A 21125-nucleotide genomic window follows, 5' to 3' on the forward strand; every position below is an offset into this window, starting at 1 on the left:
GAAGGCGGCGCGGGGCGAGGCCCCGCCATGGGCGCCGCCGCTGCCGCCTCGCGGCCGTTGGGCGCCGGCGCGGCTGGCGGGCGCGGCCTGAGGGAGCTTCGTGGAGTCGTTACGGCGCCGCGGGCCGCCGTTGCGCCTCGAAACGTCCCGGCGCGGCCCGGGATCGTGAACAAATCCATCCCAGAGCCCAGCTTCCAGTCCGTTACCCTTTCTTCCCTCCCTTTCACCTAGTCTACTGCCCCCCCCCCCCAAAAAAAATAAAAATAAAAATTAAGGCTCATCAAATCTGCTATTTAAGGCTGCCTGAAAGGACATAAAGAACTATCAATGAGAATTTCCTGGTAAGGGGGGAGTGAGTGTTTAGAAGAATGAGGAGACTTAACGCACGGGAGAAAACGATAGAAACAGAAAGAAAGGCAGTCTAGGAGCGTAAAAAGGGCATAAACGGGAGGCAGAAAGAGGCTTCGCTTTGGCTGCCGGGACTGCTGCCACCTAGTTAACCCGTGTTTGCTTTCCTGGGCCGCTCGAGCTCCTTGAGCTCCCAGCAAAATGCCCAGCGGGAGAGTTGCCTTGGCGACGGCCTGTAAACTTAACCGGTCTGCTCGGAGCAGCAGCCGCCGCCAGAGGAGGTTTTACTCCGGGGGAGGAACTGCGTGCTCTGCGGTCAGAAAACACGCAGAAAATAAAACCAAAGTCTGCACAATTGCCCTGTGAGTTTCTTGCTGTCCGGTGAGGGAAAACAGCCATGACCTAAAAGCACTCCTTCGACTGGTTCTCTGATGCTTCGCTTCCACACTTCACTGCTGAAGCACCAGGTAAGGTGCTGTTTACATCTGTTTTACAGAACCTTTATTTATGCTATTATTTATGAAGCTTTTATACACCTCAGAGAAAAAAAAAGAGGTAAAGTTTGGAGAAGTTCACTGGCTAATGTGACTCTAACCGGCTGATTTAATGGATAAACACTGTAGCGGATTACATAGTGTTTAGCATGGGGATGAGAGGTGGAGAATGGTGGCTGCCACTGCTACTTTTGCACAATTTGTCAGGTGACCTTGAACAAAACAGTCCGCTTCTCCTCACCCATTTCCTCCTCTGTAAACTAAGAATCACAGTTCTGTGGGATGCCAGGATTTTACATAGCATTTATAAAATAACATACATTCCTCACATGAAAAGTGTCATATAAAATTGTTATAACAACTTTAATTTAATCTAGGACAAATGAATAAGTCCCTTGGGAAAGCTGTTGCATCCTTTCAAGTGATTATGTTTTTTGCTAGTAGAACCAGAAGCAAAAGCCTGGTGCTTTTCCTGAAGAGCAGTATCGAATGGTAAAATGCTCCTGGATCTAACAAAAGCAACGTAAGCCTTCCATTTCCACTGGCCTTTTCAATGAACGTGCAGTGGGATGGTTCCTTAAAGACGAACAGCTGCGTTGATTGCTACTTTCCATCTTTTGCATACATCTTACCATTGACAGTAAGCAATCATTGATGCTGACGGAGAGCTCAGCTACAAAGGAAAAAGGGAGGGAATGTATTGCTGACATGCATGAGAGTTCTGGGTTGTACAAAGCAGAGAAAGATTTCTTTATTTTGTCACTTACAAAGTAAAATACTGTTTTAGAATAGGTAGGTATGATGGAGCCTTAACTATAGTCAAGGTTGAAATAACTTGTAATAAAAATTATAATGAATACTGAAAATTATGTATTACTAGCTGTGGAAGCTGTATAAAATAGCACATAACTTTATTCCACTGAGTCATGTAAACACAAGCAATGAAGTGTTAAAATAAGCACGTGGGAAAGAGCAGAGTTACTTTAAATGGCTGTAACATATATTTTTTGCAATCTTAAACAGCAAAACTCACTGCTACGTTGTAGCAGATGTATCAGCACAACAGAACATTTCATGTAATCCTGAAAAGAGTAAGATATTTATGCTGTATAAAAAATTGACCTTCCTCAATAGTATTAGCAAGAATATACATGTATAAAAGGGGTAAGTTATCATTTTATACATCTCTTGATTATCTATTAGGAAAATAAAAATCCTTGTGGGCATCTTAGTACATAGTTTTCCATTCTGAACTTTGTAATCTTCCTCTGTAGCACCTAGAGTTACCCAATCTAAGAATGTTAAGCTCTGTTATTTGTAGGTCTTGAAATGTTTATTCATATTCATTCATATATATGTTCATACACTTAAGATACTTATGTATATTTTTAACCTATAAATTATTTGCTAAGTAATAGAGGCATTGGGGAACATCCTAATACGTATATTAACTGGTATTACTGATAGTTTTTCCTTTTCTTCATTTCAATTCACTGTCTTTAATTCAATTATGTGCTCTTGTCATTTGAGGAAAGTAAACAGAAGTTCATTATGCGTTTTTCAGAAAAAGTACCAAATCCATCAAACCTATTAATTTTATTGTGATAGTTAGCTATCTACAACTTCAGATCTTCAAATCCTTTGACTAATCCTCATGGGTTTTTATTTGAAGAGTCTTCAATTTGTGATTTTTCTGTGTTGTTTATGTCACTGTGAACTTTATGGTACTGTTGATCTTTGGGTTCCTTAGAAAAGAATATTGATGTTTTTGTAATCATGAAACAGTTCACGGTGTGGTTATATTCAGGAAAGTTAACTGTAAACAGGATCTAGTTTGCCCATGCATAGCCGTATGATCCAAGAGGGTGAGATCCAGCTCCTTCAACATATGGTTAGGTGGGAAAGTTTCATTATGATCTTTTAATTATGGGTAATGCTTATTAAAATACCTTTGTCTGGAAGTACCAATGTTTGGGGACAGCTTGTTCCCATTGTGCATTCAATAACACCTTACAGATGGTATAGCATAGGGACGAATAGCGACATGAAGCAACGTATTAAAACTGAAAATCACAACAGTGGCATTTCCAGTTAAATATGTATGTGTGTGGGGGGGGGGAGGTTGATATTTATCTGTTTAGGGTTTGTCAGAAATTATCAGCTTTCAATTTTTTACCAAAAGACACCATTTTCTTCAGAAAGAAACACCTTTTTTTGACCAGCTGTATTTAGGTACAGGTACAGTAGATGCAGAGTTTAAAATGCACAGTATAATTAATTCAAAATATGTACTGCTTTTTATTTCTGAAAGCAATTTCAAAAATAAATATGCCCCACTGCATTATACATATTATAAAACTTTACACTTTCAGGTAGTTAGCATATGTTGTTTATATGTTAAAAAAGGTTTCTAGTGCTTATGTATCTTTTTTAGATCATGTAAACATCTATGCTAGGTCTGAGAAAAGAAGGTAGATCTTCTGCTTCACAGGTGTGTGTTTTCAGCTCCTAATCTACCGTGAAATCTCGGTCTCATTGGAGTCCATAATAGGGCTATCAGATGTCTGAATTTCCCCAAGCGTGTTCTTTTCTGCAAAAACTATAGTATTAAATTCCCCTACAACTAAACTACTTGCATGTAATGTCTTGTATACTATAACTTTGCTGACAGTTTAGGCACACGAGTAGCTGTCTACTGTTACTTCTATATAGGAATGTAACATAAGGTGTAGAAAATAAATGTGCAAGGAGAGAACACATCTTCTGTTTTAATTTCCTGGAAGCAGCTTCTTCAAATGATTTGTTGTTTGACCTTGCTATTGGTAGCTTTCTTAACAAATCCTCATCTTAAAAAATCTTAAAAAATGTCAAGCCATTATCTGGGAATCCTGATGGAAATCTCTCTGAAGTCTCTCATGTAAGTGTAGAGAGCACATATATCCTCACAGGAGGCCAACAGTTTACAGCATCAGACTACAGATGATCCATAGTTTTGTTACTTCTTTCCTTGAGCTACCACTGTGTCTCTTTTTGCCATGGTTGACACTGTCAACAAACATTCCCAACCTGTACCTTGCAAAAACAGAACTGCTTTTCTTTTTCAAAGATATTTGTGAGTATGTCTGTATTGCCATAGCAGCAAATGTCTGGTAAAAAGGACTTTATCCGTGGCATGCATTCTGCAAGTCCATTTTGGGCCTGAGGGCCATGAAGAGGATTAAGGGATGGCAGCATCGGACATAAGAGGGTGTGCTGAGAGAGCTGGGAGCGCTCAGCCTGGAGAAGAGAAGGCCGAGGGGGATCTATCAATGTGCACAAATACCGGCTGGAGGGAGTAAAGGAGCCAGACTCTCCTCAGTAGTATCCAGTGACAGGACAGCAGGCAATGGGCACCAAGTGAAACACAGGAAATTCCATTTAAATGTGAGAAAATGAAAAGTTGTCCTGTGAAGGTGGTCGAACACTGGAACAGGTTGCTCAGAGAGGCTGCGGAGTCTCCATCCTTGGAGATTCTCAAAACCCAACTGGACACGGCCCTGGGCACCTGCTCTAGCTGACCCTGCTGGAGCAGGGGTTGGACCAGGCGATCGCCAGAGCTGCCTGCCAGCCCCAGCCTGCGATGGTTCTCTCCTTCCACGTGTAGCACACCTGCAGCTTGAGTGTAGGCATTCACACAGTTTTGAGCGATCTCTGAAGCCCTAGCTGTTCTCATGATACATGTTATTGCTCTTTTTGGAAAGACTCCACAGGTCACTCACTTGCCTGGTGTCAACCATATGAAGTCACTGCAGGGGCCGACGAGCTACATGGTAGCAGCCGAGTTGGTCATAGTGCAGGTGGTTTGCATGGCTTCATGTTTTCTCCCTGCTGTGTCCTGGAGTTCACTTAAAGCCTGGTACCTCAGTCTACTTCTGTGCAACATCCCTCCCCAAACTCTAAATAATACAAAATTCCGTTTGCGTTTTCATATTCTCAAATGTTTATTCTTAATGTGGTGCATTTTGTTTGTGTATATAATACTTCAGATAAGACCAAAGTAAGAGGAAAATTGCTAACTTGTTGGTGTTTCTGGTTTGCACAATATTTAACAGAATGCTTTTAAATTTTGAAATAGTCATGTGCTTATGTAAAATACAATAATTGCAATAAAATATTTCTGTTCTGTTTAGTAAAATTGCAGGTCAATCAATTGTATTTTAATAGATGTGGTTCTGTAAAACAAGAACAATGGCGTATATTAACTGCCTAAAACTTCATGTAGGTTATTTCTGATTTCCCAAACATAATCGTGTATAATAAATTTTATTTAATATGCTTATTATTCTAAAAATACAGGGTTCCTTAGAAATACTGAATGTACATTATATTTATAAACAAATTACACATATTTCAACAACCAGAAATTAAAATATCAGATGATTGTAATAATAATTTAGCATAAGCTTTAAGGTGTTTTGGTTTTATAAATGTAGAGTAATAAAAAAATATTTAACATACAGAGGTACTAAGATGTGCACAGAAAAATACACTTGTGGATAAGATCCTATTTTTGATGTTATGATAAAAAAACACATATTTCAGGTTGCCTTATTAATTCAACAGACATACATATTATAGAGTCAGCATTGAGTTGTTTTCTATCTTATCACAGAAAAATCAGCAGAAATGCATGTGTTAAACTTTTCTATGATTGTGTAATAAGATTGAAAATTAATATGTTTATAAATATTCTGTATGTGAATTAATAAATTAAACTATACACATTTTAAGTGAGAAATGAAAGTTTGCTACTGATACATTAATAGGCTGACTCTGCCTTGGTTAATGATAGCTGATTGTATTAAATTCACACAGATAGCTGGCACAGGTCACAGAATCCAGCGGCAATGAAAAGACAATAATATAGTGACTAGTTATGTTTTAGAATGTGTATGATTTTAAAACACCTATAATATTTACCTTCATAAATATCCAGAAATAATATATTGCCATGCATGTATTTATGAATTTATAACAGAATAGATGAAGGTGAAACAGATGATGATAAACATTTAATTCAGATCTGGATTGTCAGTAATAGGTTAAAAACACAGTTATTTGCCAAATGTGAAGTGTTGGCTTTCTGCAAGACTAAGGATGATATCAGCAAAATAATGCTGACAGTTTTCATGTCTTGTTTCTACACGGTATGTATGTGCCGAGTTTTTAGCAACACAGGAAAGAGCGTGTCCAGACTTGTTTGGTTCTACGTATTTGCAGGATGGGGCATTGGATGTTAAGTTAAATTGTATTATTTCAATCAAGTACTTCTTAAATGTTGCTGTTGTTTTACTTATGATCCTGAAAAAATGAAATATAAATATGGATTTGTGCACATGAATTGGAAATCAATTAATGAAACTTTTCTTGCAGGTTTTTGGACTTTAACGCATTGAAAAACAGTATGTCTGACAATGAACAAAATAAGAACAGAAGCAAAGAAGGTAGTCTAACCAAAGTTTATACATATAAGGTGTAATGTAGGGGATCTGAAGAAGAGAAAGGACAATGTTAGCTTGAAATTTGGTCACCTATCAAAATCAAACAACCACAAAGAAACTTTGAAATCACACTCAGGGTTAATTTCCCCTTTGATTTTAATAACTTTCCTATTTTTAAACACTGTACTTTTTAAAAGTTTCTTCAAGTATTTTTCTTATATTTCTCTTCAACTAAAATAGGGAGTACAACTGGAATTTCTTAAAATGTTCTTTGCTTTAATATTATAATGAATTAGTGCACTTAAATATCTACAAATAATTTAGATTTATGCATGCGTGTCTAAAAAATGTGTATGCATCTTAGTTGTGTGAGATGGTCATAACATTTTTGTGATAGCTACATTGTGTATGTCTTTATGATAATATTTTAATAGCTGAAAATAAGTGCATTTGCCTTCTACTACTGATCAGTGAATTAAATTGCTTTTATGGTAGTAATAATAATGTACTGTTGCAGGTTGCAGAATTTTTGTTGCTCTTCAAAACGCAGATAAAATAATGAAAGAAATGCATCAATCGTACAAAGCTCTGGAAAAGAACAAGTAAGTAGAATTAATATTTAATTTGCTGTTGGGTATCCAAAAATGCATGCAAAGCAGGAACTAGTCTGCGAATAAGAAAAGATTTCCTAAGTGCCCTATATTATATACAGCTATATAGGTTGTACGGTGTTTCTTCCATCCCAGCATTAATTACTGGTCATTGCTGGAAACAGGATACTGCACTAGATGAAGAAATTATTTGGTACAAATTTGGTACAATATGAAAAATTTTGTGGTATATGCGTCATGTTTTACATTACATTTGACTTCATTGAAAACAATTATCTTGCAAACGCCTTTAGGATAAATTTAGACTATAGTTTTCAACCTCTTTTCAGTCAGATTTTTTATCTTTTTGCATTTTTGAATTTTTAATTCTTCAGAAACCAGGTAGCAGATATACACATCTGGCCCACACAGCAGCTACTCTTTCAGGCAGTCCATAGAATATTTTATAAATAACAAAGGGGCATGTCATAGTCACAGTTTTTCTAACAGATTTTCCTTATGGTTCATAAAAACTCTATTCTGGAAGCAATAATTCTTTGTCAAGAAGGGGAAGGTGGGCAATGTGTTTTCCAACTCCTGCTGTTGTTTTGTCTAGTGTTTTTTGACATTAATTTTCACTTGTAGTCAATCCTGGCCAATACAGTCAGATTCTGCCAGAGTGCCCTAACTTATCAAATGGATCAAGAGAAAAAATGTTCTCCATCGTTTTGGGATTTTACAGACTTGTTGTTCATATTATTCCCCAGTCACATGATTGTTTAAATTGAGTAGGCTCCTTGCACTTATTTTCACACTGTATTTTGTTTTTTATTTTTGCCTTTTAGTCAAGTAACACCAATGTCCACACTGTGGTCAGAAAAACAAGCAACATGTTTACCAAATAAAAAAAAGTTAGCATTGCAGATGAGACAGCACATGTTACCTTTATTCCTGAAGAAAGAAGAGTACATAAGATGTGGCTTTGACTTCAGCTTTCTGCTACAGGCCTCATGTCCAGAACACAGCATTTCAAAATCACTTATGGATTTAGATGCATTTCAGACAATAGAAGCACGAATACAACAAAGTAAGTTCAATTCTAAAAGTCACAACTTTTAAGTTATGTATTGCTGTAAAGTGAGGTAACAAAGCCTCTGAAGTTCTTTTTCTTTAAATTTTATATTATCTTTATGTCTAATTTCTTCACATACAGTAGGCTTCAACCACATTGACCCTCTTCTTTATCTTTGAGTATGTGTATTTGGGGAATTAATGAGACAGAGCATAAAAAAAGGACTTCATCATTCCTGTTACCCAGTATGGTGAAACTCTGGGCCCCCAAAATGTATAATAAAATTCTCAGTAATTAGATTGGGTCAAGGATGGCATCTCTTTCACTTTTTTCCTCATACTGGCAAAATTAATTAGCCACGTGTGGAAGTTAGGAAACATCTGAAATTAAGAACAACTTAATTCCCCTAATTATTAGAATCAAAGTAGTTTTAAATTTCCACATTTTACTGTGTTCTATAAAAAATGTAATTATAAAATTCAGTATCTCACTCAAATTTCAACTTAGGACATTTCTCTGCATAGCAGTTTTATAGCCTAGTCCTGCAACCACACATCAGATAAGACTCTTAGTCCTCAGAACCCTACTTTTTGAAATTAAATTATGAATGAAAATTGTAGTCTGTTTAAGTATCTAACATTTCATTTGTTTTGATTTTTAAGGGTTAAATATAACAGTGCTAAAAACCAGGAATAAAAGAACTGAGGTAAGATGGTATTATGTGTAAAACTGAACACTAAATTAAAAGTATTATATGCCTTCAAGACTTTTAAAATAGCAATACAGAAGAACTATAGATAGCTTCCTCTGCTTGCTTTTCAGCTTTGCAGGTGAACATCAGGTATTTTTACATATATATATATCAGCAGATCTTCATATGTATATCAACAAATTTGTCAGTTAGGTGTTACATGAAGGATTCCTGGGAGTAGGGAGCTGGTAATATAAAAAGTTATAGAACCTTTTAAAGTGTAAGTATGTAAACTATTTTCAGGTATGCACATCCTGTATATTAGGTGTCTAGTTTAGCTGTATTAAAAAAACCCAATGTTGTATTGAGTGGTAATTGAAAATTGAAGCCAAATAGAATATGAAGAACAATTGATATTGGATGCTTGCTGAAACTTACTGTGTTAGCAAATAAAAATAAGGTTTTATAAATTATATTTTACATTAAATTTTGCAATAAGTATAAATAGAATTCCTGACAAACAGTTTTTGTAGTTACTTCTGTACTTTCAATGATACTAGCAATTTTACATGACTCACTGCTCACACCCAGTCAGCCCTAAAAGTTAGAAAAGATCAAACATATTGTACTTAGAAAAAAGGGAATCTGGTCTTTATGGAAACTTCTTAAGGACTTGTCTTGCTGATTCATCTGTGTACTGTAGCAGGCCTGTTACAGAATACAACAGTATTCACAGGAAAAAAGCAAGGAACTTAGAAATGATACTGTGAGTTCTGATAAACATCATAAAAGGGCTATTGAGAAAAAAACATTTCAAATTGAGGGTAATATTTAAGAAAAATCATTTATTTGACCTCAGTATGATTTAATACAGATTTATTTCACGTTAGGATCTGCTGATTTCTAGAGGCATGTCATTTGGGATAAACTGAGCATCCAGATTAAAGCCATGCAGACTAGACAAAGCTGTCTGAACTGTAAATTTCAAAACAGCACTCACTGCACTTCCTGGCACATTCAAACCTCAGTTTGCCCTGGAATACAAACAAAAATTTCCTGCAGATTGCAAATTGATTTTGAATATAGATGTGCAAATGAGTACTCAGAATATATAACTGTGTAAATATTTTATTGTATTCTTTTGCACATAAATATACAGTATATTCTTCTGGCTTATATTATTTCCTGTAAATTAAGGAAAAAATAATTTTGAGAAAATTAGTTTTACCGTAGGCGTCTGAATGATCACAACAAAGCAACAAAGTACTCAAATTCTCAAGTCTTCTATTTCAAAAATATATGGTACCTTTCAACTAATGGGAAGAGAAGGAAGAAGGGAGGAATAAAAAAAATACATCCTAAACACAACAGACATCTCAGTTATTGCCATATAAGAACTTTTCTTTGGATAACTTTCCATTTAACTTCATTGACAAAGTGTAGTGAAGATTGTGCTAGCTTCCAACAAACGACTCCTTGAGCAAGATCTGTGGCCCACTTAGCATGGTTGATGGAATTTCATAAGACTACACTGTACATATTGGGAAGCTATATGTTCGGATTTCTAATGATATCTTTTAAAACCTAGAAATAATCTAAAATAATTTCTCAATGGGTAAATTGGCATTCTGTTATAATACTATAATTTTTGCTTTTTTAAATGGCTTGCATGAGATCTAATTTAATTGGAAATATAATTATTAGTGTCAGAACACTGCTGGAGGTGATTTTAAACATCAGCGTAAGAATGGCTCTCTCATTCAGTGAATGCGCACAGAAAGAAAGAAATTTTGGTACATGAAATCATTGACCAGGCTTTGAATTCCTATAGCAAACACGTAGAAATCATATAACAAAGTCATAACTATTAAGGGATGAGATGTATGACAAATGTGTGTGTGTACAAAGCTTATTATTTTTACATCATAAGTAGTGACATGTGCTTCATAGCAAGAACCTCACTTTCCCTACTTCCAAATACTTAGAAGTAATTGTGGATGTGAGAAAAATCGCATCTTTTTTTCAGGACATTGCTATTGCACTTCACAGTGGGTTAATTATAGGAAAGTATCAAAGAATAGTTGTTTTGTGGTTTTTTTTCTTATCCTACTTGGTTTTTAGGTATTAGATTTTTATATGTATATGCTGTGTAGCAAGTTATTCATATTTTCACAGAAATTACAGTTTCATCTGCCACCACTGATTTTTCAACCTGTAAGGACAATTCAGCTTGCTCCTCTAGAAGGAAATAATGTCAACAGAAGCATCACCAACAGAAATATTTTGAATTTTATGAATTCTATTCCTCTGCCTATAAAACCAACTGCTAAATTTTATCAGTATCAATTAGACAATCTGTTGCACACTCAAAAGTCATCAGACCTGACTGTGGTTAGTATTTCTGATCAATTCACTCCAAGAAAAGACCTGTACTCCTTCAGCCTGGATAACTGCTGTGAGTATCCTCAAGACAAGAAAGAAGAAAATGAAAACAATTTAAAATGGAAGGAAGCTGATGTAGCTACTAATACCGAAAAGAATGACCTAATGAAATATCAGCTTTCAGTTACTTGTAAGAATGTAGATATTATGACACAAGACAGGTTTGGTGATGGTGGTTATCCGTACTTGACCTCAGGTGACACTCAGATGAACTGTGGAATATTTACAGCCCTATGTCCTGTATCGAACAATGCAGACACCTTAAGAGCTGGAAATAATGAAAAACTTGTGACGAATTCCCTTAGAACGGGTGTAGAAGGAGATGCTACAGGGATGATACTGGATTCTAGGCCAGATGAAGATCCTGAGAGTACGAACTTTGTGCTTGACAATCATGATTTGGGTTTTCCCTGTACAAATGAAGCGATGGAAGCTTGCCATGTCTTAGAAGATCATTCTGTAACTGAAATAATTCCCAGAGTAGAAGTGCAAGATCCTTCTAGAAAGCAAACAAAAAATAATGTTTGTCTCTTAGAATTTGAAATAGGAAAAGAAGCAATATCAGAAGTAACTGCAAAAGACCGAAGCAAACTTGTACCTCTTGTCCACATTACGCTCTCTGAACAAGAACCAGCAAGGGAACCACACATTGCTAAACAACCTACCAGAAAAAGGAGTGCCATCCGAAGCTTGCCGCCTCATGCTAGTCAGAGCTTCAACATTCTTGCTCGCCAAGAGAATGACAAAAGTAAAATAAAGCTAAATAGAAATAAATGTTCATCTAAGTCTAAAACGAGGAGCAACATATCTGAAGACTTAATTATTTCTGATGAGAGCTCCACAAAATGTAACACGCACAAGATGAGTGCCAAGAGTCAGATTTTCCCATCTTTAGAACTGCCATACATGGAATCCGAGACTTCTCTAAAGTGTCAAAAAAAGATACCTCAAGTAGACAAACACCGTTTTGCTCAGAGCGCTTTACAGTCTAAAAAGCAAGGTTTCCCCTGCAATTGCAAAAATGCAGTTATTTTAAAGAAATCTGCCACTCCTCTTTCTCCACCACGTGCACAGTCTGCTTCAGGTTTCATAGATCTGAAATACAGTGACATGTTCAGGAAAATCAACTCAAATGACAAGGGCCCAGGAATTTATGAAATGTTTGGAACTCCTGTCTATTCCCACATGCGTGAACTTGATCAACATGAAAACAGATTTTATAGAGATATTTGTTCTGCTCCACCTGGAAGATGCACGGCTAACACCTGCAAATCTACCTGCAATAAAGGAAGAGAGAGCAGCCGAGTAAGAAATACTCAAAAGAGAATATATTCTAAGCCAAAGAAGACCATTCCTGACACTAAACGAAAGCAGAAAGACTTAATTCCAAAAGACCAAAGTACGGAGTTGAGTGACAGCAACATGGAGCAAGATAGTGTAATAATTTCTAGGCCAGATTGTCCAATAGAGACTTCAGAGAGCATAACATTGTTTCACGAAGACAAAGACCATCAGCTTCCATTTTTAGAGGAGTTTTCACAATCAACTGAGCAAAATAAATTTTTTTCTAATTCAAACTTATCAACTATTAAGGAATTCTCTTTGGAGCAGTCTTTAGACATTCAGGATGTATCCAGCAGTCAGATATTTGCTACCTGTAGTCAGAATCTTCCTCAAGTCCATGATAAAGACTCAGAATGTGTTGCTCTAGATAGCAATTTATTAACAACAGACCAGAACTTATGTGTACCCCCGTGCGGAGTGGATATGGACAGCTGCAGAGGCCTGGAATCCAAGCAGACCTCCTGCAAGACTATAAATAAATGTGAAGCATTGCCCTTTTCAGATACACCAGAGTGTCAATCCCCTACAAAAGCGTTAAATCAAAGTTGGGCGCACACACCTCAAAATGGTAATTTGCCAAATGAATTGACTCAGCCTTCAGTGATTCAGACAACAAGTGTTACAAGCCCCATTTTCCAGGCAAGTCAAAACATTCTGTCCTGGGCAGATAATAAGGACTTGACTGATGACTTGCTTTGTTGTCTGGCAGCAGAATTGCTAGTGCTTGAAGAAAAAGACATAGGCTCTTCAAGAACAAAAAATACAGGTCTGAAAGTGCAAAATACACATCCTAAAGAAGAAAGAAGCATGGTGAATGGAGATGGCGAGACTATAAACTGTGCTCTAGAGAAGGTAATTCCTTGTACCTTGCTAGTTCCTTCGAGTGATGCTACAGTGCAAGTTTGGATGAATGATGAGTCTTAATATTCATGAAGAAAACAGTGGTCAAATAGGTAGTTGTAGTAAGTAGTATGTGCTCATTAATGATCAAATCTCTTTCTTCCTGGCCCAGCTGCCCACTGAGTATCCCTGGAGGATATCCATGTCAGAGACCACCTGTCAGGACACCAGCCAGACTGTACTCGGGCATGACAGGAATAGCTGTCATGGCTAACATGAGCCATCAAGATAAACTGAAAAAAATGAGGTGAATAAAAGGAAGGAGCTATTTCAGCCCAAAAGCACATATAAAAAAGGCTTTTGCCTTTGGACCAAGGCAAAAGCATTTGAGATCGTGACCCCTAAGGAATTTGAAAAGAAACAACAAATGGGCCTTGGGTATTCAGTATCTAAAAGGGCAGCTTCCTTGAGTCTTTGAGGCCCACTAGATACTGTTCTAGACATGACTCCAAGTAGTGGCTTATCAGACATGCTCTTTAGTTTACGTTAATTAAAATGTTATGCTTAATTTAAAACTGCTTAGATGAAAGATGCTGGTCCAAAATCAGAAGGTTTTTAGATTCTGCCACCCAGCTTGCTCAGCCCCCACTAGCGTGCTTATCTACCAGTACTGCTTCTCCTTGACCCCTTTAGCTTTTTGTCTATTTAAATTACAAATCTATAAGGAAATTTCTTTCACTACATGTAGATACACTTCCTCATGCTTCCACAGACAATGATGCAGGCTATATCTCCTTTCTTACTTCTCCTAGGGATCGATAGCTAGATGGAGAAATTGTTGTCCTTTTTTCTCTTCCTGTAAAGTTATCTCCAAATTGTTTTCATCAGGCTTGGGTTAAATATTTTTATCTAGAGCAAGGCTATAGTCATAGTCACCCTTCAGCTTAGCAAACTGTAGCTACGTGGCAAAAAATAGCAGGAAGCAGGTGTATATCCTACTCTTCTAACTGTTCTTTTCACCTGACTTCATTTAATGGCAAAAAAAGATGCCATGCTACAATGCTCTGATTATACGCTATTGTGATAAACACTTGAAACTATTTACATAGTTTTACATAGTATAGCCATCATATCAGTGAGCTGGGCAAGAGGCCTATATAAAAACCTATAGAAGAGTCATGCCAGAAGAAAAATTACTCCTTATAAAAAATGTAATGGCCATATGAAACCTTTATCTTCCTCCCTGCTTTCTCCCCACACTGACTGTTGTCTTTCAAGCAGAGTTACAGTGAAGCCTTTTTGGCATCAAATGAGGAAGGTGACCTGCTAAACTTCAAAGAATCTACTAAATTATCTGAAAGCAGTTTGACTAACAAGGAGCCTATCATGTGGACGAGAGGTGAGGTGCTTGGAAAGGGAGCCTATGGCACGGTAAGTTGAAGTCTGAATATGTTTTAAGAGGCACATTGGTCATCTCTGAGCTACATCTCACCTTACAACTGACTGTTGTCCTATTTGACAAATAACATTTTGGATTATACAAATGAGACCTTAACAAAAGAAAAAGTAAATATATTTTATATTCTTGTTTCATTTTAATAAATGCTAGTTTCATTGCAGGTGTATTGTGGTCTGACAAGCCAGGGTCAATTAATAGCTGTGAAGCAGGTTGTTTTGGATACCTCAGATCAACTGACTACACAAAAGGAGTATCAGAAGTTGCAGGAGGAGGTTGATCTTTTGAAGACATTGAAGCATATCAACATTGTAACTTATTTAGGAACTTGCCTGGAAGACAACATTGTAAGCATCTTCATGGAGTTTGTTCCTGGTGGCTCAATTTCTAGTATTATTAATCGTTTTGGTCCATTGCCAGAAACTGTCCTTTGTAAATACACGAAACAAATCCTACAAGGAGTTGCGTACTTGCATGGCAATTGTGTGGTACATAGAGATATCAAAGGCAATAATGTTATGCTCATGCCAAATGGTATAGTGAAGCTAATTGACTTTGGCTGTGCCAAGCGTTTAGCTTGGGCAAGCCTCAATGGCACACACAGTGAGATGCTTAAATCTGTGCACGGGACTCCGTACTGGATGGCACCAGAAGTTATTAATGAGTCTGGATATGGAAGAAAATCAGACATCTGGAGCGTGGGCTGCACCGTATTTGAGATGGCAACGGGAAAACCGCCGCTGGCTTCCATGGATAGGATAGCAGCCATGTTCTATATCGGAGCCCACAGAGGACTGATGCCTTCCCTGCCTGATCGATTCTCCAGAACTGCAGCGGATTTTGTGCATGCGTGTCTAACCAGGTATGTAGATTTTTAACTGAAAAAGGAAAGGAAAAAATCAGATAGTTTGAATGGTGGAGACTATTGATAGAAACTTAGGTTACTCATATATGGTACATTTGACTGTGTAGAACAATTGTAAATGTTTAGGTTTTTGAACATTTCAGGAAAGCTTTAAAATAATAGTGTGCATATAATTATTTTACCATCTATGATGGTATTGAACAAAAGTCACAAATTCTGTTTTTCTAGGCCTTATACTCAGCACATAATTTGCCCTATAATTTTCAGGCAGCCACATGGCACCACTGAGTTTTAGACAAAATGTTGGATTAATTTCAGTGAAAAGCCTTACAGATAAGCTCTTTCGTTGGTTAAATCTAGCATGTTGTTTTCAGGACAGTATTCTAATGGGTAGAATTTTCACATAACTCTATCTTCTGCAGTAGAAAATCTGTTGCCATTGCCAGTACAGGAAATATGTACTTTTTTGAAACAGAAAATTCTGTATATTTTAAAAGCTAGCATTCACCCATCATAAGAATTATTTTTAAGGTGTTTATTTCATTTTAAATATTGACTTTGTCCCAGACTTTTAAATGTACTATAGATCTCAAGAGCTAAGCTCCTGACCTCCACTGGTATTTTACTGAAATTAATAGCAGCCTTTTACCTAAAGACCACACTGGACACTAGAGAGGTGTGTGTCATTTAGTGGGTGAAACACTGGCCTTGGAGGCCAGAAACCTGAAGTCTGATCCCTGTTGGAGTAGTGCGAAACACATAACAGTGTCCAGAAAAATCACTGACTGCAAATATAGATATAATATATATTTCAGTACAGAGAGAAGTTTAAAAGGTAAGAGAATTTAAAGTAAGAGAGTAAGAGAGTAAAAGTAAGAGAGTTTAAAAGGTAAAATGAATTGTTAGGTAGCAGGGAACATACAGATATAAAGCATTTTTAGTAAAGCATTTATCCTTTAAAAATGCAGGATGCATGTATGGCGGCAGAGTTTTAATACATGATCTTACCATGTCCTAAGATAAATGCCTTCTTCATCCAATCATTCCCTCTGATTTATTATTTAAGAAATTGGTGTCCTTTATGTTCTTCCTGTTTTCATTTCCTCCAAACTGATGGTTGAAAACACCCAAACTCCTTGGTTCTAGCATTGCTGTAATTCCAAATGAGCTCCTTAACAAGGATTTGGATTGGAAATGACAGAACAGCCTCAGCTATATTAATGGAAAAAAAAAAAAAGGGTATTGACTGACACCAGATCAAACAGATAATTGTCACCCTCCTTCAAGACATTTTTGGTGCACCTGAAATAGCCACATTAGCAGAATTATCCAAGTTTTAGGAGGAATTTAGAGGAACGAAGAAAGATTTCTGTAATAAACTATTTTACTTCTATAATTTGTAAATGCCAACAGTCTCTTCCTATAAATCCTACTAAAAAAAAAAAGCTATGCTTGCATTTAGATTTTATGAACAATTACATCACAGGCATGCATGTTCATGTACTGATTTTTCAAACCCTTAATGCAGAGATCAACACGAACGCCCTTCTGCTCTGCAGTTGCTGGAACATCCCTTTGTGAAAGGAAGACAGTGAATTTTTCAAAACTCTTGCCAAATGAGTACATATTTTCCATATAAAGCATGCTTCCACTTGTCAAAAAGATCAAATGGAACTGGACTTAAAAGTGACAGCATAACTTACTAGAGATCAAATGTGCATGAGATGTCTGTTTAGACAGCAATATGATTAAACTAACTTTATTTTCAACATAGATGCTCATTGGAGTGGGCATTCATTCACCATTTCCCCTTTAGAAACTCAAGTATGCTTTCAGAGAAGAGCATAGGGCCATATGAAAAAAAAAAGAAAAGGAAAAACTATCACCAGTCCATGAAAAATAAGGTAAATTGGGAATGCCAATGTCCTTGCTATCAGCAAGAAAGCATTGCAGGTGCCAAAAGCCCTATGCTCAAAGCCCCATCAGCTAAAGCAGGTTGCTCAGGGCTGTGTCCGGTTGGGTTTTGAGTATCTCCAAGGATGGAGACTCCACAACTTCGCTAGGCAACTTGTTGCTGTGCTCAGTCACTCTAACAGTAAAACAGGCTTTTTTCATGCATTTAAATGGAACTTGTATTTAAATTTGTGCTCATTGCCTCTTGTCCTGTCACTGGATGCCACTGAGAAGAGTCTGGCTGCTTCTTTTTTAACTCCCTCCCATCAGGTTTTTGTACACATTGACACCCACCTACCCACCCACACACCCTGCCCCCTGAGCTGTCTTTTCTCCAGGCTGAACAGTCCTAGCTCCCAGCCTCTCCCCCTATGTCAGGTGCCTCAGTCCCTTAATCATCTTCATGGTGACTCGCTGTTTAAATGAGAAATGGTCTGCTGCCATTTCGAATATCCTTGGCCTGAACAGAGCAGTGAATTTGAACTGCTTTGAAAAACACTTAACACTGTAATGAGATGGTATGTATTTAATGGTGACCTGCACTGGGAAAAAGAAATTTTACAGTTAGTATAGCTAGCTACTACTAACTCCATGAAATTAAATAAAACTCAAAGAACACTTGATATTATATTCAATAAAACAAGGATGGATAGATTTAGGTTAAAAGATGTATTTCGACTGTCCTCTTTCTGATGAGGTTCATTCCTCAATACTTTTTATATTCATGACTTCAGGAGAGTGAGCCAGTGTACAAACCATCAAAACACTGTGAACCTTATGCCTTTGTGAGCCCCTAGGTTCCAGGAACGAATGCGCTAAAACTCAGCAGTTGTAACTGCTGAGGGCTGAGACCGCATCAGCTCCAGACCCTGACTTCAGTGGCAGCAGAAATATAAAATGTGGTGTTCTACAGTGTGGAAAGAAGGAATGCAGCAAAAAGTTTTAATTCCTCTTTCCCCATGGAGTTAAACATTTTAATTACTTAAATCACTTTCAAGTTTTATTCCAGTAGTCTGACTTCAGGAAGTTGTTTGGTCTAAACTTAAAAAAAAAAAGTGAGGAGAAAGCAGTTCTTCTAGCAAAATTCTTTATTAATATTTTCTATAGGTATAATGTCACATGATAACAATGAGAGACACTTATGCCAGTACAAGAGAAATCCTAACATCACAGTCATTTTCAAAGTTCAAACAGTTGTCAGTTCCTTTTTGAAGATACTGGTTGATCCTCTTGCCAAAAATCCATGGGAACTTGAACATCGTCATGTTAAAGTAACTTGCAGAATAAAGGTAGGCGCCCTGACATATGATCTGAAGTGGGATGTACGTAACTCCGTGATGTATATTAATTCTTCTCAGATTGTGTCTCCAGAGAAGCTGCAAAGTAAATATGACCTTTTAATTAGCATGAAATGATACTGAGATGACAATCATAAATGGGGGGAAAAAATGGGAATGCTCTAGGATGTGCAGCTAATTAAGCAAAAAACTCCAAATTTAAGTTATGAAAAACCTACACCTTATGCATTTATGTCTTATAAGAAAAACTAACATTTTTTTTGTTGGTAAAGTCTGAGAGTTCTCCAATATTAAAATTACTAGTTAATTAGAATTTAAAGGTAATGTTCCTTCTAGCTAAGAACACTAAAATTAATTTCCATCTGAAAAGGTTTATAAGACCTTAACCTGAGCAGGTATTGAAATCTGAAAGTACATTTTTGCTTTTGTTTAACCAGATTTCAGACTTACAGAATGAGGATATTGTTTAAAGCCAGCACGTACAACAAAGTTTTTTCGGTTTAAACACCTTGGGGAATAGGGGAGGCATGGCTGCACCCCAGCCCTGTCCTGGGCACAGCTGAAGAAAGAAATATGCTGCCTTAGTGTGCCTTGGGTCTCTAGACTGAGTTCAGTGTAGTAGAACATACTATAATCAAGTCTAGATTTGCATAGTTCTTAAAGAGAGCATAGATTTTCACATGAAAATTCAGGTAATTTAGATGTCTTTAATATAGTATCAAGTTTAATTAGGGAAAAAAGTGAGAAACCTCAAAAAGTGAGAAACCTCTTTAAAAAAAAAGTTCTTTTCAGTGAGAAGTGTTACAGTTTAGGGAAAAGGGACATACTTGCTTATTTATGTATGGTAAGGCTTACCCTGATAACTTGTTTTAAAAAAGGGCACAGCTTTCCTCCATTTCTAAAAAATACTGTCCAGGAGCAAAAGAGAAGCAAAGAACCCATTATAAAGTATACAGGCCATGACTACTTTACTGTAATGCAAGGTTTCCTCAAGATTTGGGGTTAAAGTCAAGAATGTGAAAGTATCTGTCCTTTTATCTTTGTAGTGGATACCTAGTATTTCTTTTATGCAGTAAATTTTAAGGCTCTGAGCTATCGTTCAAATCTCAGGGAAATGAGGTTTCTTCAGCATGCCAACTCAACTGTTTTTACTGGTCTTGAAACTACAAACAGCTGTACTAAATAAAAACGTTAATCTTAGAATATAATGTATCAGCCTTTCTTCTCAAGGAAGTAAACATCAAGCCCAGAAAAACCACAATTTTTTGAGATGAATCAGGTTCAAAAATAGTGCCAAGTTGTGCAGCTCCTCCACAGAGCTGAGTAGGAACTGGTGTCATTTTTAGAAACCTCCTGTCAAAACTCTGGCTCCTCCATGTAGGTAAAACCCCCAGTTACAGTACAGAGAGGGCCGGGGGTGCTCCTGAGGAGGGGTTTCCAAGTACGCCAGGCAGCGCACCCTTCTCCCCATACTTTCTACCAAGGTTTGGGAGCAGTCCTGGAGACATTCCCACAGCACCCCATGCCCTGTGACATCTTCAGAAAGTCACTTTTACAGGTATTGTCAAAGAACACATCTTTGAAAACTGTTTAGTTAAAAGTGCAAGAATAAAGAGGAACTTAAATATAAGGGATGGAGGGAAAAAGCTGATTTGGGTTTGCTATATCCTCCTCAGGAGAAGTAAGGACCACAGTCATTCCTTGTAACAAGGTGAGAAAACTCATGCTATTATCACTTTTTTGTTCAAGTAAAGATGCAACCAATTAAGTACCTAAGAGAAAGGATGAACTAGCTAGTTCTTTTTGGCATAACTTAAGGCTTTTAGCACATTTACTTTTAGAACTCATTTTGGGAATATGCATTTACATCCCAGTCAAAAAAAAAATAAAAAAAAAAATCAGGAATTATTTGTTTGCTCCCTACCCTTTATGCAAAGCAAGGATAAGGAACTTTTCCCTTAGGGTCTTTCAAATATCTTTGTCAGGCCCTTGACATCCATTCCCTTCACCCCTTCAACCACCCCCACTTACACCCCCCCCCCCCCACCCAAACCAACCTTCCAAGCACTGTCAGACACTACACCATGAAATTAGAGCATGCAGGCTCTGCACCCCAAGCCAGGGCGAGGGAGCACCTGCCTCTCAAGAGGACATAAGACTGCTAGAGTTAGCTTCTCAAGTGTGCAGATACTGTACAGCATGTGTTCCCAAACCCGATCACCATAACATAAAGGAGGCGAAGAAAGCAAGTT

General features: G+C 37.2%; 2 protein-coding genes across 2 annotated transcripts in view; one reads left to right on the plus strand and one right to left on the minus strand.

The window, feature by feature from the left end:
• Position 1: 1 nt before the first annotated feature.
• MAP3K19 (mitogen-activated protein kinase kinase kinase 19) lies at positions 2-19311 on the plus strand. The gene is made up of 9 exons (XM_026108717.2): positions 2-815; positions 6255-6325; positions 6840-6924; positions 7758-7999; positions 8647-8690; positions 10851-13313; positions 14583-14732; positions 14922-15619; positions 17151-19311. The coding sequence occupies exons 2-9, from the start codon at positions 6286-6288 to the stop codon at positions 17215-17217; spliced, it is 3789 nt and encodes a 1262-aa protein (XP_025964502.2). The 5' UTR covers positions 2-815; positions 6255-6285; the 3' UTR covers positions 17218-19311.
• Positions 18646-21125, minus strand: part of CCNT2 (cyclin T2) — a 28870-nt gene continuing 26390 nt past the window's right edge. Inside the window, exon 10 of the mRNA XM_064514622.1 lies at positions 18646-18951. Within this exon, the coding sequence (XP_064370692.1) occupies positions 18920-18951 (32 nt within the window). The 3' untranslated portion in view covers positions 18646-18919. The remainder of the gene's footprint in view (positions 18952-21125) is intronic.

Source organism: Dromaius novaehollandiae, chromosome 7 (assembly GCF_036370855.1).
Source record: "Dromaius novaehollandiae isolate bDroNov1 chromosome 7, bDroNov1.hap1, whole genome shotgun sequence".
In the NCBI taxonomy this organism is placed as follows: Eukaryota; Metazoa; Chordata; class Aves; order Casuariiformes; family Dromaiidae; genus Dromaius; species Dromaius novaehollandiae.

Bases quoted from the DNA above. Each gene is read 5' to 3' on its own strand.
- MAP3K19 (XM_026108717.2), top strand. From the start codon at position 6,286: ATGTCTGACAATGAACAAAATAAGAACAGAAGCAAAGAAG. The intron at 8,000-8,646 runs GTAAGTTCAATT...TTGATTTTTAAG, and splicing joins AGAAGCACGAATACAACAAA to GGTTAAATATAACAGTGCTA. The intron at 8,691-10,850 runs GTAAGATGGTAT...ATATTTTCACAG, and splicing joins CCAGGAATAAAAGAACTGAG to AAATTACAGTTTCATCTGCC.